The sequence below is a fragment of the Varanus komodoensis genome, unplaced genomic scaffold, assembly GCF_004798865.1.
Source record: "Varanus komodoensis strain SLA01 unplaced genomic scaffold, ASM479886v1 scaffold59_1, whole genome shotgun sequence".
In the NCBI taxonomy this organism is placed as follows: domain Eukaryota; kingdom Metazoa; phylum Chordata; class Lepidosauria; order Squamata; family Varanidae; genus Varanus; species Varanus komodoensis.
Window position 1 is genome coordinate 1,287,927 of NW_025336221.1, and position 17,956 is coordinate 1,305,882.

Sequence of the window (17,956 nt, forward strand, 5' to 3'; positions counted from 1 at the left end):
TTCATTTTCAGCGCATGTAAATGATCACATTTCCTGTTCAGTCATTTCCTGTTTTAAGACTGATTGAGGTAATAGAGATGTTGATCTACGTAGCATGAGATAAATGGATTTTGACTGTTAGTACTGGATCGAGCCTTTAATATTTTTAGTCTGCTATTGAAGGCAAGAGTTGTAGCAGAGCATCTGCTGTTTTATTTCAGGATGTCACATTTCCAGTGCAAGGGGTGAAGTTGCCAAATTGGACTGAGGTCTAGCATCACTAGATTGGACGGTGATTATAATGAGGGTTAATTGTCAGGTGTCCAAGGACAACCTTAGTCTTGCAACGAAATGAAGGCAAGCCAAAGAACTCTCAGGGTGCAGTCCTTTGCAAATGAGCTTCACTGAACACAACGGGACTTGCTTCAGAATAGACATGTACACAGTTGCACTGTACCAAATACATATTTGAATTGATGTGACCCATAACTAGATGCCCGTTTAAAAGAAATGCTAAGCAATGACGAGAACTGCAGTTCTCTAACGATTATTCACCAGGAATTTTGGCCTACGCCTGATGCTGGCAATATATGGAACAACAAAGGTAGAACCCACAAACCATTTGTTGCCTATGACAAGATTCTTTCCCTGCGACTAGTGTCTTTCTTATATCGAGTTTCTGATGGGTGTGATCCTGTACCTTTTCCACATCCACTGTTTATTCCTAGCTCCAACAGATCTGGACACATGGACTAGCTGCAGGATCAGAACCCCCATTCTAGTATACTAGGTAAGCACATGTGCTTCGTTGGTGGGAATGCCCCTTTCCTCTAGGTAATCACGTCACCTGCTAATTGGACAGGGGTTGTCCTGTCAGAGTGACTTTTAAGAGAAAGTGCAGGTCCAGGACAAAGCAGCCCTCACCAGCCTTCCATCCCTGAAAGGTGAGGGTGCCACTGGTCATTCAGCATGGAGAAGATGACATCTGGTCGTAATCGGGACATTTAAGTAGAGCAGGGTAATTACTGTTCATCTGGAGAGAAGCATCGCTGGAGATGTCGGAAGGGCTGCGCCCACGAACCCACGCATCCGGGTGGAGGAACTGGCCAGAGTAGTCCGAGCAATTGCTCAGTCGCGGACGGTAGAAGCCCGGATGAGGCCGGTACATCTCCTCGGCCGTGTATCTCTTCATGAACAGGTAGACGGACATGACACCTGCACTCTGAAGGAGAGAGGGTGCAAAAGTGAAGCTCCTGTTTCCAGGCACTGACTGGATGCAGCACCACAGACAGGTCGGCCTTGAAATGCCCCTTCAGGCCCTTGCAGGACTGAGAGCTTTTCTACAAGAGGCGTCAGTTGTATAGTCACGATTCCTTATGCACAATTGTTTATGGGTTCTTTGGATGATGCCACCATCTTCCAGGTTTGGCTTGCTTTTTCAGAGTGCTTGCCCAGTTTGTCTGTTTGCTTGTTCATTTAAAATGGTGAAAATGGGGTAGTATTTCCACTGGGTATTACACTATTCTGCCATAGCACAGCTCCACCTAGAAGTTGTGGAGCAGAAAAGTAGGAAAGGAAAAGCTCTTTCTGTAGGACTTGGATTTCATTGCTGCAATGAAATGGAAATGATGAAATACAGTGGCAAACAGCCTCCTGTAGAAAAGCTCTGACTAAGAAGGGGTACGCTCAGGGCTTTTTTTGTCATAGAATGCACCGGAACAGCGTTCCGGCACCTTTTTTTCCAATGGATTTTACAAAGTGATTTTGAATCGCCTGTTGGCGTAGCAGGTCAGCAGCAAACATCCTTAACATAGTGCCTGCGGGCTGCTTTTGCGTCTGTGCCACCTGGCTTGGGACGCTGCTCGGCTTGGGATGGGTGTGTGTGGTCGTGCACTGAGTGCTTACTGCCAGCGGCGACCTGAGTTCCTGCACTTTTTTTTTCTTTTTTTACAAAAAAAGCACTGGGTACGCTCATCTTTGAGTCCAGGGGGTGGGGTGAGGGGTTGGTTGCAAGGCCCTCAGGAGGTTTGAAAGCTCTCTGTTTGTTTGTTTACGTTCCCTGGCATTGCATTTATATCCCTTCGCATTTCCTCTTGTGATGAACCCAAGGTGGCTTTCAGAGTCCCCCACTCCATTTTTACCCTTGGAACAACAAACCTGTGGAGTAAGATGAATCCCGCTCTCCCAGGACCCCAGTCTAGCACTCTCCCCACTAGACCACACCGGCTCCCCCACAACACACAGACTTCTTGTATGCAGAAATGCATTCCATTCCTGAGGTTGATAACAACCAGCAGAGACATAGGAAAGCATCTGAATCCTCCAGCCCGGGGATGGGGAATGTGTGGTCCTCCAGGCATTCTTGGACTGTGACTCACATCGTCCTTCACCACTGGAGATGCTGGATGAGGCTGGCAAGAGCCGCAGCCCAGTGTCATTTGGAGTGCCAGGGGCTCTGTAGCCTTGAACCAGGCTATTTCAGTCTGAAATGTCTCAGGGACGCCTGGCAAGTGGACGGTCCACAGCTGGTGAAGCAAATAACGTCAAAGAGGCAGGCTGAATGCCTGCGCTCCCTGGTACTGCAGGACTTCTCCTTGGCTCTTGCAGGGATGGGGGACCTCAGGCTACGGGACCAAATCTGGCCCTGCAGGGTTCCCACACAGTCATTTCCCTTCCTCCTTCCTTGGCTGGACCCCTTTCCTCAAGCCACCAACAGTTTAGTGGTTTCACAGCCTATGTGCAGATTTTTTCCCTTTCTGAAAGGTCAAAATGGCTTTCCTTTGTTACTGGCCCAGCTTGAAGGTAAAATATTCTGGTATATTTTGATTCTGGTATTTGCTTCTGGCTCTGCCCACCATTACACTATTCTCCCGAGAGCTTCTCTCAGTGCAGTCTTGAGTGCTTCTCATAGCCACCCTTGGACTGTTGGCTGTGGTCAGAAGAACGGAAGACCTCCCAGCATTCTCTGGGAGGAAAGGGAGGCTGAGTGGCAGGATGTCTCCTCATGCTCCCTCTCCCCATCCACAGCCCAAGGTGCCTCTTCGAAGGCAAAGCTGTGCCCAGCAGGGTCAGGGTTAGAGGAAGATGTCCAGGATTTCGCATTGTGAAGGTATGCCAAGGATCACTCCTTGATTTGCTTGGGCTGTATACATTTTCCACAGGCAGCTCCCCACTAACCTTACCTCTGTCAGGAGAAAAGAGATAGCCGAAAAAGCAAACGACCATCCATATCTGTAAGTGAAATAAGTCTCCGAGTCTTTGGTTCTGTTGAGCATTTCATCATTGATGCTGGAGATGTACAGTACGAGCCCTACAACCAGAGATAAGCCTGGGAAGCAAGAGGTCTGGAGTCAAAAGACATGCGAAGGGAAAGTATTCATTGGTGGAGATCGATCCCATCCATGAGGTCTCCTCTCACAGCAAGAGTGGGGAAGCTGAGGCGCTCCGAATCTTGTGTGACTGCAGTCCAGTCTTCCCAGCCACTGGCCATGCTGGCTGGGCCGGTGGGAGCTGGACTGCAGCAGCACCTGAAGGGCCCTAGCTTGCCCCTCCCTGGTCTGAAAAGGCACTTGCAGCTGGAGGGAATATCTTGCCGAGGAAGGGAGAGCACTTCTGCCGAGGGCGCAGCTGCCTCCACTCACTGAGAAGCAAACTTCTGCTGAATTAGGCAACAGATTTATGACCCTGGACATAGTTCTTCTGAACCATGAGTTCTCCATGCAAGTCCATGCTTTTAAGTTCTGCAGTCCCAGCTGCTTGTTTAACACCCTCTTAAGGCTCTGAATAAAACATGGGCTTCTCCTCTCAAATGGAAACATGCTCACAGATGACTTTCTGAAAAGTTTCAGGCCCGCTCTATTAACTCAAGTCAGTCACGGGGAGACAGAATTACAGAAACTGGCTCTGGAGCTGCATAGGGTCATAAAATAGGCGAGTTGGAAGGGATCACGAAGGCCACTGGATCCAGCCTCCTGCTGTTGCAGGACACCAAGTTACACCATCCCACTCAGAGGGCTCTCTAGTCAAAATGCTCTGTGAGACTTGGACCGTAGTGTTGCATCAGAGGCCTTCAAGCACTGTGGGAGGTTGCATCTGGATACACACCATGCCTTGGGTTCAGCCAGCAAGGGCCCCCAGGAATGGAGCTGCCTCCCTTTGGGAGTGTCCAAAGTCCAAGCCTGAACTTCTTCTGGAAGTATGGAGAGACTGAGCTCTTTGAGCTGGTTGTGGGAGCTCAGGATGAAGGTGGGAAAGGCTGGGGAATCTGCAGTGATTTCAGCCCTATTCATGCCACCCCCCTCTTGTCATTCCAATTCCCTGGGCTGAAATCCAGCAACACCTGAGCTGGTGGACCTCCCCGTGTAATTTAGGTTCCTAATCTTGTAGGATTCTAATTCACATGGGGAATCTGTCTGAACCGCAGGCATTCAGCAATCCAAAGCGTGGAGGATCTGGGTCCTAGGACAGGGGCAGCGCTCCCGACACCAGCCACTCTTGTGGTTGGAATGGTGAGGCGTGTGAACAGGGCTTTCGCTCTAGCCTGTTCAGTGTAATCTGCCTTGAGCCTACAGTGTAGATCAGGTTAAAACCTACAGGGCAACAACTTGTGGGTCTATAGAAGTTTTGCCCTACAATTCCCATCAACCTCTCTACTGGACGTGTGGCTCGGGCTGGTAGCTTTGGGCCAAAACATCTAGAGGGCCTTAACTTGTGTCATCCTGCTCTTATTTTTTTCTGGGGGTGGATGGGGCAAGGAGAGACACCTAGTCACATATAGTGTGGAAATGCTTTCATTTGTGGGGTACTGGGTGGTAATGGGGGCAATTCTTTTGTTTATGGCATGCATGTACGTCCCGTCTTCTAAGATTCTCAGGGAGGCGTGCATAGTTCTCCCCTGCTCCCATCCATGTGATCACCACAAAAATCCCATGAGGTTGATGAGGTGGAGAAATAGTCCCTTGGGTTGCCCCAGTCTTGATTTCGCATTCTAACCACCTCTCTGATCATTTCATACTTGGAAATAACAGTACTGAGGCTGATGCAAAGCTATGGCATCCTATTACAGGCAGATTGTCACAATGGAGGACAAGACCAAAATCTGCCAAAATCAACCCATGCTCCTTCTCAGGTATACATATGAGAGATCTGAATTCAGATCCAGCCTACACAGATGAATAATGTTTCCATCTGAAAACTCACCAGAGAGAATGAAGAAGATTCCCGACACAAAGGCCAAGATGGTTCTGTGAGGCCGAATATGCCCGATGTTGCTTAGAATGAACCCAATAAACATGAAGAAGAGGCTGACGAGAGGAAATGGTGTGGCAGAACGGATCATCTCTGCAGAGGGGAAAGAGGGAAAATGGTTCATGCTTCCTCAAATCAAATGATAAATAGCACCATGAATAGAAAACTTATTTTCTACACTTGCACTTTCATTGTTCTCTGTGGTCCTTCCTTTTATTTACATTTTTAATGCTGTCCTTTTCACATGAAGAAAAACACAGAGACCTTGTCTGTAGAAAGAACAGCAAAGTTGTGTTATGGACTTTACATTCATGCCATTTTTCATAGTCGTGAGTGGAGCCGGCTGGAGCCAGGGGTCAGACTAGATGGCCCGGGAGACCCCTTCTGACTCCCTCTGTTTCTATGTTTCTATAGTATGAAAATATCTCCCTGTTTGGAACTTTAAAGTCCACCTGAGGACTAAAGCTGCAATCCTATGGTCCTGTACCTTTGGGTTTAGCATATCTCCCTCTCCATGCATGGGGAAAGAGGCACATGGACAAAGGAGAAGGTCTGCCTGTGCACGTGTTGGTGCACTTCCTTCAGCTCAGCTTGGCTTGCTGAGCAAAAGAAGCCTGACTGACAGAAGAGGACCAGATTCTAGGGAAAAACACTAGTTCACAGGTCCTGAAATGCCATGGTGAAATCTTACTGCTGTGTTGTATGGACCCAGTTCTGGAGTTCTTCCATGGTAGGATTAGTTTTCTGAAACCATGGCGAGCATCAACTGTCTGTTCTGAGGTTTCGAGGCTTCACTGTACCTTCTCCAGAGAATCATTTTACCACTTTTGGAATGAAATACAATAGAGCCCCCTTGTGAGAGTGGCAGCAAAAATGGCTGCTTCTAGCTTTCATCTCTACTGCCCTCAGTCCCTAGCAACCAACATGTCATTGCTCAGTTAATTCCCATTGGCCCATTGATATGTCTGTCTCCCATTTACTTTTGGAAAGAGTGAGATAGTGCAAAAAGACATGGAAGGAGAAGGGGGAAATAACAGTGAAACTGATTATTTTCATTTAATGCAAATTTCTCTGGAGCTCCGCAGACATGCAGGTACACTCAGAAGGGAGATGTGGGGGACCCCCCTCAGGACTGCAGTGGACCTATCAGGAGGAGGCTGCTGGGGTCTGTAGGCAAGAACAAGGAAAGGACAGACCTTTTGCTCTCATGAGCGGCTGGGATGTGTGGAGAGTCCCGGAGGATGGAGCAGGGATGTGGAAACCATGCTGCTTAGGGACGATCTGACTAGCAAGGGACTATCTGACTAGCAAGTTCAAGCTCAGCATGTCCAAAGCTTCTTTGATCTTCCCCGAGATGCCTCCAGAATGCCCTCTTTGCTCCTTTGGTGCGATCGGAGCACTCACAGCGGGAGAACTTCCGAGCGCGGGACAAGGGAGGTCCTCCACAGCAGGCTAGCTTCGCTGGCCCTGCACATGGTCCCCTGTGGTCCCAGGATAGCTTCTGAGGAACAACAGAGTCACGAGGATGGGGCACTGCAATATGAAGCTCCGCAAGCGCCAGCTTTGTCTCTTCTCACAAGTGGACACAAATGATAAAACCATCCATTCCAAAATAGAGTTTTGGATTACTATAGCAACAGAAGAAGCTCTAAATAATACTGCAAATTTTTGTGGTGGGGATAACATGTGTCATTTCATTTCAAACATCATTGCAAATGTATTCCTCAATCTATAGGTTTTGAAGGAAGAAAGGGAGGGGGGCTGTTTCTAATTCTTTTGAACAGATTGTCCCGGCCAGTACTATGTCAAATATTTAGACATTTCAAAAGAGTATTCATGCAGAAAAACACACAGTGTAGATGTGAAACATTTTAATTTGCAAAATATCCATTTAAATTTTGATAATTGTCACATTGATTGAGACCAGAGATATTTTTTGTGTGGATTAAAGAAAATGACCCTTCTCCAGTCTGAATTCCCCTCTCCACAGAGCCGTTCCAGTCCCAGAATGCCTGTACCATGAATAGTTTGATCCTAAAATGAATATGGAGATTGCCCCAGTTCCTGAGTAGGCCAGGCCTCTATATTTGAGTCCAGGCTTCTGTAACCTCCTGGCTTGCTCACAGCCACACACTCCACATAGGTCTGCCCTTAAAGATGGTTTGGAAGCTTCAGGGGTGTAGAATCCCTCCTAGCAGGTACTGGGAGGTATTGGCATACTCAGCCAATTATATCAGCCAACAATTTGCTTGCAGGCCCAATTTAAAGTAATGGCTCCAACCCTTAAATACGTGTAGGCTCCCCTTACATCAAGGAAAACTGCTCCTTATATAATCCACCCTGTGAAGCCATGTCAGTTGAGGTGGGCAGAAGCAAATCTCCAGGGGTTTTGACATTCCCTGCAAGCATGGCCTGGGGTCAGGAATGCTGAGAGCTGAAGATCAAAACACCTGGAGAGCTACTTTCTTCTTCCCCATGTCTAGTTAACCAGCTTGGCTGTCCTTCTCATACATGTACTTTTTTTCAGTCATGGCCTCAAAGCTCTGGTAGTTTGCACCTGCTGATGTCCGAAAGAGTTGCTTCTTTGCAAAAGTTCTTCAGAAGAAATAAGAATTACTTTTTGCATCAGGGTTCATTTGGCCTTTAACTTATAACACTTTCATGCTGAATTTTACAGATTTAATTTTAATGAATCACCTAGAATGCTTTGGCTATTGAAGGATATAGAAATGTAGCAAAGAAATTGAACGAACGAATGGAGATATGAATGAATGATTATATCAAAGTTATTGTTTCTGCTCTTTCCTGAACATATGACCCTCTCCTTTGCACAAGGAAAAAAAAAAAACAAAACAAAACAAAAAAGAAGAAAAGAAGATGCTTCCTTCACAGAAGCAGGGACACAACCAAAGGGGTTCATAGCTGCAGCAGGAGCCATGGCATGTCTGAATCAGCAGACACATTGGGATTTGGGAAGCGCCGTGAGCATTCTCACAAAATGGCTGCTCTGAGGCCCTGCCCATCAACTGCTGCTCTGGTGGGCACAGCATAGCTGATGGCAAAACATCCCTTTCCCTGAAGGCAAACTGGTGAGAATGACTTGCACATGAACCTCATTGCAAGGCAGAAGTGGGAGCTGAGCTCTCATTCTCCTGAAACCACGTAAAGATGGCGTTGGGCGGCAGCTCTTCATTTTGCAATATGTCTGTCTCCCATTTAAAAGCATTTTAAAAACAACAGTTCTTAAGGAACAAAATCGAACTCCCAGAGGGAGCCTCTGGGAACCGGGAGAGGCATCATGGGCACGCCTTTGGCCTCCACAGGCCAGCAGGGTTTGTGGGAATCCACCCGTGGGGACTTATTTCCCCAGTGAGCATCAAGCCTCACCCCCTCCTGACAGATTCCCCGCTCAGTGCACCCCATCCTGGTTCCCAGCTCATTCTTTCTCCCGGCTGAGCCAAGGACAGGGCCGACTGGACCCTGTGAGGGAAAGGCTGGTCCTTCCTTCCCTACATATCAAAATAGGGGCTGTTTGCAAAGAGCCTCTGGGCGTCCCATGAGGGGGACTGTTAGCCATGCCTGCAGGGAACAGAGAGCCTGTGGCCTCCCTCCGTGGCCCCCAGGGGCCAAGTTTTCGCAGCCACCTTCCTGATGCCCCTTCTTCCTATTGCGGCCTATTCTGCTTTCTTGTGCTTCTTGCTTCTTCCTGCTCTCCTAGGGTGACAGCAGGTTAAAAATACTTCAGATAGATAGATAAATAAATAACTGAGTCAATAAATGTTTGGTGGGTTGTTGCCATGGACACTGGAGGAGTGCCTGTCAGCCTCTTGCTTAAAAGAGCATCTCTTTGCTCCCCGCTTTGCTGCGTGGAGCACACAGAACTCCAACCGCCTTCCAGGGCTCCAGACTGCAGCACTGCAGAGAAGTCCTGTCTCTGCCTGCCTCCCACATGTGCTCCAGCCCCGCCGATCTGCCTCCAGAGAAAAGAAACATAGAAACAGAGTGAGTCAGAAGGGGTCTCCCGGGCCATCTAGTCTGACCCCCCGGCTCCAGCCGGCTCTGCTCACGACATGCCTCCCATCTGCATGTCCAGCCTATCCTTAAACACCCTCACCGATGGGGCCTCAACCACCTCCCGTGGAAGCCCATTCCACACCCTCGGGGTCCTAACTGTCAGGAAGTGCTTCCTGGCATCTAAATGGAACCTTGGCTCCCTGAACTTTGCTCCGTTGGAGCACATCCTGCCTTCCTCTGCAGGGGAGAACAGGTCTCTGCCCATCTCCATGTGACACCCCCTCACATACCTGTATGTCGCCAACTGATCCCCTCTCAGTCTCCTCTGCTCCAGGCTGAAGAGACCCAGTTCCCTCAGTCTCGCCTCATACGGCATCCCCTGCAAACCGGCCACCAACCTTGTGGCCCTATGCTGCACACTAGGTTGCTTGTTTTGTGGGTTTTGCCTTTGTTCTGAGGGCTCTCCCCACGTGAAGCAGTGATGCTGCCTGTCCCTGAGATAAAGCTTCTCCTTGCTTTCCTTGTCTGTGAAGTGCAAATCTTAGAAGGGACACACACAACCCCAAGTCCCCCTCCTCAACTCACACAGTAGAAGTTACCTACTTAAAACATTGACAGTCGATTCAGAGGTCAGCTGGACGTTCATCGGCATGACGTATTCTATGGTGAAGCACCTCCCATGTTCTTCTCCTGCAAGGGAATGATCCTGTCTTTATTTTCTGAGAGAAACAGATCAGCCTAAGTACACAAGCTTTCTTTGCCTTCCAAAGCTTCAAGGGCTTTGAAGACATTGCTCTCATCCACAATGGGCCTTCTTAAACATTTGAGGATCCAAAGCCAGTCCAGAAGGATTGCCATTCAGGCAAATGCCAATTGTGCATGCGGTATATTGAAAGCAAATTCCAGGTGTAGGTGCTCCAATCTGCAGGGGTGGCGGGCTCAACCTTTCTTCTCTTAAACCTGCTCCCACCAGAGTGCTCAAACAGATAAGCATGGTGCCCACCCCATTTGCTATTTGCATTGCTGCAAAGAGTTGTTTTTCTTCTAATGCAAATAGCAGAGTTGTGACCCACACTCTGGACCAGTGCCATAGGGGGGAGCAAAGTTTTTAAGTCTCCTTAGCCCCCACATCAAAATTTGGGCCCCCGTATGTATACAATTCAATCCATTGTATGAATGATGCCTGACCCAACTTGGCCCTTGAATGTCAGCCTTTTCAAACATTGCTGGCCAACAAACAACAGCTAAAGGAGGCTGAACTGGTACCTTGCTTTAGTTCACCTCACTTATAAACATACAGGTTCCACGGATACAGTCTATTGCTCTGTCATCCTAAAAGAAGCAGTGAGGCGTGGGGAGGGCGAAGTATTGTTTCATCCCTTGTTGGCTAGCCTGCTGGACTGACAGGAGATAATAGAAACCTGTGAAAACTTGGCAGAATCTGAAAAGCCCACCACAACCAGGGGCGGCCTGAGACCTTTGTAAACCATTGCTGCAAACCCCTGGAGAGCTTTGACCATTGGGTAGCATAGAAATAGAATCAGTAACAATAGTAATAACAATTTGGGACCATCTTGTCCTTGTCTAAGGCAAAGGACAAGATAGTCCCTCCTGCTCAGTCCATGTAAGGAGCTGTCTGGATGGGAACCTGAGTCTTACTTTAACATTGGTGCTGGGATAGTGTTCTCTGTGGAAGCAGCGTAATTTCGGGGCCCAGGATAATGCGCAAGGAATGTGCTTCCTTTTCCTCCAAGAGAAGGGAACAGCCTGAGAGTTTATGAGAATGAAGGGCTGCCACTTTTGTCACCTCCCTCTTCCTTATGGTAGGCTTAGCCATTGCCACACTCATATGGGCAGCTCACCAAATCTGACCCCGAAGATTGTATATAAGGAGTTCTAGCAACCCAGCCCTATACACGGTTACTTGCAGTAAATCCTACTATGTCCAGTGAGGATTATTGCTGCTGTGTGTATCATCTCTATGGCAAACCTATAAATGAAAGCTCTTTAAAATGTCCTGTCCATGACTGCTCCATTCAGTTCTTCCAAGATGGAGGTTGTGGCTCGCTATATGGATTCAACCATCTCATATTTGGTTTTTCCTTTTGTCTTCTGCTTTTGGCTTACCCTTACAGGAATGTCTTCTCCAGTGAGTCTTTCCTTCTAATGATGTGCATGAATTATGACACCCTCAGTTTTCTCATTTTTGCTTCTTGAGAAAGCTCTGGCTTGATTTAGAAACATAGAAACAGAGTGAATCAGAAGGGGTCCCCCGGGCCATCTAGTCTGACCCCCGGCTCCAGCCGGCTCCGCTCACGACATGCCCACCATTTGATCCAGGACCCACTTGTTCATCTTTCTGTCAGTCCAGGGTATGCACAAAGCTCTCCTCCAGCACCATGTTTCAAACACATAATTTTCTTCAGCTTTTGTCACTGTCCAGCTTTCACACTGATACATTGTGATTGGGAATACAATAGTTTGGATGATCTTGACCTCAATCTCCAGGGAAACATCCTTATACTTGATCATCTTTTCTAATTCTTTCATTGATGCCCTTCAAATTCTCAGTCTTCTTGGAATTTCTTGGCTGCAGCCTCCCTTGGAATTGACAACTGAGCCAAGATATGCGAAATCCTTCACGATTTTGATTTCTTCATTATTGATAGTAAAGTTCTGTAATTTTTCTACACATGAATTTTGTTTACTTGATGCACTTAAGAATATTAATTCTCCATGAGGACTAACTCCTAATTGGTTCAGTAATAGATCCTAAATGCAGTGGTCTGAAAACTGAATATATTTCAGCAGCAAAACTGGTGTTGCATTCACAGTTGTCCTGGCTGCCTGGTTAACTGCTTCTATAATTCTGTCACTCCACCTCTACACTGATTAATTAACAGATTTATACAAAAATTAACAAGTCTTCAGTGCTGTGCTTTCCAGCCAGAGAAGACGTCCAGCTCAGTCACATGGTTTCCTTGCTAGCTTGGCTGGGGCAGATCCAAGCGGATTGCTGGTCAAGAACTGAAACCAACAGGGTAGCTCATCCGATCGCCTGTTCTTCTAGGTGACTTCAACCCACAATGCCATGGATCCTTAAACATGTAGTGAGCCTATGCAAGACAACATGTACAACAGCCATGTTTGAACCAGCTCAAATGACTCTCTGGATGGAGCCCACTGAGTCCTTTCCTGTCTTTCAAACAAGCCAAGGAAGGGCCATCAAGATGTTTTTAATGGCAGAGAAAATAAGACAGGGAAGCAATGGGAACATATCCATATAGTAAAAGAAAAGAATATCTCTGGCAGCTGTTGATGATGCTGAGCTTCATAACAGATCATTACTAGGACTTGCTAATATTAGGAGCTAGGTTTGAGTAGCAACAGGTATGAGAAAAGCCAGGTTTACTTTTACAGAAAGCAGCACAGTACCTGCCAAAAAGCAAACCCTCCAGAGGCCAGAATGCAGGGACATCTTGATTTCAGCACTCTGGTTTTGGGGCAGGATGATCCCTTCCTCCAGGTACAACCAGTAGTCGGTGCTCACGGCAATCCCCAGGAGTCCTAGTCCACACACAGCAAACACACTGCTGAGCAGGGTTAGGGCCTTCCTGCCACAAGTGCTCATTCCCAAAAGCATCAGGGGCCAGTGGAACAAAAGAGAATTCCTGGATTTGGGGGTGGGGGCAGAGAGAGAGAGAGAGAGAGAGAGAGAGAGAGAGAGAGAGAGAGAGAACATGAATGTCAATCTTCTTAGCCATCATAGGCAAAGTCACACGGGCTCTCCTTATCTCCTGTTTACACATTTGAGCACAGATGACTACCTGGGAAAACAGGGCTAGAGCCCAAGGGGCTGGCCATGACTGTCATATTCCTTTAGAACCAGACATGAGGGATAACCACAGGGAAGGTAAATGATGTTCGTTTGACACATATTCCACCCTTCAGCCAAAAAGGGGCGGCTAACAATAAAAACCAGATTGAAAACAGCTTAATTAGAAAAAAGAAAAACAATTCATATGAAAGCTCCTAAAAGCAAAATGAAATAAATAAATAGCAGCCAATTAAGAACCCCTCCAGCAATGCAGAGGCTTATAAAACCTGTCTGAATTTTTTTTTTTTTTTTGGCCTGGTGGTGGAAGGCTTACAGTGAGGGCCAACATAACCTCCACGGACAGGAAGTTCAGAGCCCAGGAGCTAGGAAGCCCCTCCCTTGAGTCTCTGAGGGTGGCGGGACAGTGAGGGCCTGCCTGGATGTATGGAGAAAGTGCCGCCTGTCACACTGTGTGTAACCCATTCTCGCTGCATGTGGTCCAGTCTGGCAGGCCCGCTCATCCGCCTGGGTGTGAGAGCCCCAGAACGCTGAAGACGGTGGCGGATCGACGGGGAAGCTTCACCAAGGCACCGCTCCAAGCCTGTCAGCATTGCCATGGCAGCCTTCCTCTCCCACTCCCGCTCCGCCTTAGGTTGCGAGCCTTGGAGACAGGGCAAGGCAGGGCAAGACATCCTCCTGCCAATCTCTAGTCCCGCGAGAGCAGAGCTGGTTCAGACCTGCACTTGCCATTTGTAACAGCAAGCGCTCTCTGGGGCTTGTGCTATGCCAAGCGAAGCAGAGCTGACGGCTGTGCCCGGCTTCTCATTCTCAGGATGCCACTTCAGTTGTTATAGACCAAATCTTTATTAAAGTGACTGCAGCAAAGAATAAGACTGAGATGCATGCCTGAGATGCGTGCAGTAGTAGATTTTGTCCAGTTTCCACAGGTAACTACTGGGTCTCCTCAGGCACTCCCGTTTGCACTTCCACCCATAATGAAGTCAGTTTCTAACAGCAGCATGGAAGAGGTTCAGCCTTAGAGTGATTGCAGCAGAGGCCCAGGGTGCCTTGCCTACAATTGCATCTGCTGCCTAGTAAATGTGTGGCTGAGGTACGATTTGGACTGGAGACTAACTGGTTACACCCAAGAGAGCAATTTACAGGGCCAAATTTTAAAGGGACACTGTGCAAGCCGATCTCTTCGGAGAGCTAGTACGGGCAGAACAGGAGTTACATGTAGAGCTGGATCTGAAAGCTGGCTTGCTGCCTCGGTCACGAAAAAGCCTCTCTCGCTCAGTGGATGCTTGATGCAATTAGGAAGTTGCAGGGCTCAGCTCTGCAGTACTGGAAGTCCTCACAAATTATTGTGTTTTGTTCGGTGCTTCTTTCCCCCCAATATATGGACTCCTAGGACTGCCGTTTAGTTTCCAGTCAATTAGCCCTCCTTGGCGCGGGTTCAGGGACAAGTACAGAGAGACTGGAAGCTCAGGCATGTGCAACGTGCAGTCTTTGAACAGCTCCTCTGTCCTTCCTCTGCCAGTGCACATAACTCTCCTTAATAGAAGCTGGCCATGTCCTGCTGGATGAGGAATAACAATCATGATGTCCCATAAGTTATTTATCAAGTGCCTAAGGCAAGGCACTGGACAAAACACGTAACAAGGCAGGCCTTCCTGAACAGACCTCCAGTCCAGCGTTGTCAGAAACCTCTGCAATTAAAATGGATGCAAGGTTCACCTCAGATCAGGCCTCACTTAGTGTGCATTCCTAGGCAGGCTTCGAGGTTCTCCAAGGCCACTGACCTTCATCTGGGCAAAACCCCTCTTAGCACAGAGATCCACAGGGCTAGTGGCATTGGGCAGAGATGGCAGAGCGGATCAGGAATACATGTGCGGCAAACTGATGACAACAAGGAAAGAGTGAAGGGACCACCCTTCATCTTGTTCTTTTGCATAGGCATGGAAAGATCTGGGTTGCTTCTGGGCCAGCCTTTTGCTTCCTGCTGGCTCCATCATGATCCAGCAGCATCCTGGGATGGAGGAGGGGAGTGATTTTCAGATGTGGGGAGAAATGTACTCAGACTGTGCTACCACAGCGTAGTTAGGTTGGGCATGGGGTAACCAGGTCAGATTAGGGCTGTCTGAAAAGCATCTTCTGCTGAGGGAAGGGGTGGGATCCAGAGGAGTCATACTTCGAGCAGACCCACTGAAATCAATGGGACATTGATCAATGGGTTAGTCCTAACTATCATGGCATACTGATTTCTGTGGGAATGTTCTACATCTGACTGAAACTGGAATCCACCGGGCATATCAACAATACATGGCTAACAGCATTCCTAGGAACTGTGGGCTGCCCTAGGCCCTTGAGAGAGGAGCCTCAGATGAAAGACCTGCCCTGTCCACCCCCACGAACTGTCCCATGTAATACGTGGTGCCGGAAGAGTGCTGGGCATGTGGCAATCGGATGGGCAGGCCCTGTGAAACATGGCACATTGAGCATGTTCCAGACTCCTATCCAACATGTTGGAGTTCCTCAGAAGATGAAGCAGTAGGGAAAGGAGCGGAAAGAAACATAGAAACAGAGCGAGTGAGAGGGGGCCTCCCGGGCCATCTAGTCTGGCCCCTGGCTCCAGCCGGCTCCGCTCACGACAGGCCTAACATGTGCATGTCCTGCCTAAGAGGATCCTACCCCTGTCGTGGGAGTTAAGCCTGTGGTTGAGGGAGGCACGGTAAGGAGAGCACAGGCAATCAGCACAGGCAGAGTGAGGAACACAATGGCATCTGGGCAATGGCTGGCCAGCCACTATATTGGGCGGCAAATGAAAGCTTTTCTGCCAGGCAACATGCCCTGGGATACAGGAGGGGAGTGGTTTCCAGTTGCTAAGCTGGGCTTGCCAGGGAAAAGCAATGCAGACTTGAGGAGAGCCAGGAGACTTATGCGCGATGCTTAGGATTCTTTATCTGGAATTGTAAACGGAATGGAAGGTGCGGGTCCAAGACCTTTGCCATCCTCAGCACTTGCATTTCCTCCTTTCAGGCTGATTCCATACACCAACTCTTCCTCACTCCTGTTCCTCACCTCCTTATATAATATCCCAACCAACCTTTAATTTTTTAAAAATAACCTCTTCCATTGAGCATCAATACTAATCCATCCAAGAATGCCTTCTCAACACTTTATTCATTAGCACCAATGGGAGCTACCTTTGAAATGCTAATAATAATGATAATATTTCTATACTGCGCCACATCTGAAGCTCTTTGGGCAGCTTACAACAAATCATAAAACAGGCAATAAAATGCAATAAAAATATGAAATCAGGAAAAAAACATTAATACATTAAACAGTTAAATAGCAGCCTCAGAGAGAATTTTGTCAGGACCCTGGCAGGGAATCTTGTTTGGCTCAAAGTCAGTCATTTTTAAATGTGAGAAAACACCAAAGGAGGTGACTGTGGAATGTGAATACAGGAAATGTGACCCTTGTTAAGAAGAAGGAGCAAATAAATGAAAATGTCCGCGTCCTCATGCAGGTACAGTGAAGGCTTCTTAACAGATGAACAATTCTAAATGCCAGGAGATCTTTCCTAGGTCAAAATTCAGTCTCTGTATGCAGTGAGAAATAAGTAAGTTAAGTCCCATCAATAACTCTCCCAAATTAGAGTGAACAGCAGAGACACAAGAATGATTTCCAATAGGTTCATTAGATGCACAGTCTCCAGCACAGTGTTTGATCAGTATGCTCTTAGGGCTGCAAAGGTAACATGCTGCAATAATTCAGGCTGCAGTGTTTTTTGTGAGTTTGCTCCACGGACTCTGGCAACTGGTGGATGAGCCTTGCTCACGTCTTCAACAGGTGAAACTGTTACTCAGCTGGCAAAATGATCATGGCATAGAGCAGGGCGGGGAGGACTTCAGCTTCCAGAAAGTCCTGCCATCATGGCCAGTGGTCAGGAATGCTGCGAGTTGAATGCCAGTGGACATGTGTGCACCCCTGGGATGGTGAGCCAGCGTGGCGTAATGCGTCGGGTATTAGACTAAACCTGGGCAGATCCAGCTTCTAGGTCCCACTTGGCCATGAAGCTCCCTGGGTGAGTTTTGGGCACTCCTCAGCTCTCAACCTAACCCACTTCACAGGGTTGTTCTGAGGATCAAGGTGGAGAATAGGAGAATCATGTGTGCTGCCTTGAGGTCCTTGCAACAAACAAACAATATAAACCATTCCAAGGCATTTCCAAGCCTGTCTCTATCCCATGGGTCCATGGCCAAAGAGGGTGGTAGGGAGGGGTATCCTTATGCAAACTGGCATTGAATCCTAGCTGAGCAAAAGAGTAAAGCAGAAAAGCGAGAGATACTTGATCAAAAGTGGAGTCCATTGCTAAGCAAGGGAAGGGAAATGCAAGGACAGAATGGGAGGGCTGAATTGGATGCTGCCAAACACCCTGTTCATGCAACGCACAAGAGTACGAAATTCTCCAGGGCCAGAGCAGCAAGTGATCCCATTTTCCATGGAGTTTCCCACCCAACAAATAGCAATAAGCATCTTTTTACATACTTTTATTCTTATTATTACATTGCATTTATATTTCACCATTTCCCCCCTTTTGAGGATCCCAAGGTGGCTTCCATAGCTCCCCTTTCATCCTTGTGAGGCACATTAGGCTGAGAGCGAGTGACTGATCCTAAGTCACCCAGTGGTCACTAGAACCCAGATCTCCCCAAGCCCCAGGCCCACGCTCTCACCATGCACTACACCACCTCTCAATTACTTGGCTAATTATTGGCCCAGCGTATTTATAATCTGCTTGCTCTCATGAAGGAAGCTCTCATGAAGTAAGGTTCCAAGCAGACAGGTGAGCAGGTACTGAAACGGAATCATGGAAGCCATTCCCAGCCC

The 17,956-nt window shown here is 47.9% G+C and overlaps 1 protein-coding gene across 1 annotated transcript; it reads right to left on the bottom strand.

The window, feature by feature from the left end:
* Positions 1 to 397: 397 nt before the first annotated feature.
* Positions 398 to 12,883, bottom strand: CACNG5 (calcium voltage-gated channel auxiliary subunit gamma 5). Its single transcript, XM_044449570.1, has 5 exons — positions 12,676 to 12,883; positions 9,844 to 9,930; positions 5,179 to 5,319; positions 3,162 to 3,307; positions 398 to 1,201 (listed from the first exon to the last, which is right to left on the bottom strand). The coding sequence occupies exons 1-5, from the start codon at positions 12,881 to 12,883 to the stop codon at positions 944 to 946; spliced, it is 840 nt and encodes a 279-aa protein (XP_044305505.1). The 3' UTR covers positions 398 to 943.
* Positions 12,884 to 17,956: the final 5,073 nt, after the last annotated feature.

Coding starts and splice junctions, on each gene's coding strand:
- CACNG5 (XM_044449570.1), bottom strand. CDS start 12,883: ATGCTTTTGGGAATGAGCACTTGTGGCAGGAAGGCCCTAACCCTGCTC. Junction 9,931..12,675: donor GAGGGTTTGCTTTTTGGCAG/GTACTGTGCTGC, acceptor ATTCCCTTGCAG/GAGAAGAACATGGGAGGTGC. Junction 5,320..9,843: donor ATCGACTGTCAATGTTTTAA/GTAGGTAACTTC, acceptor TCCCCTCTGCAG/AGATGATCCGTTCTGCCACA.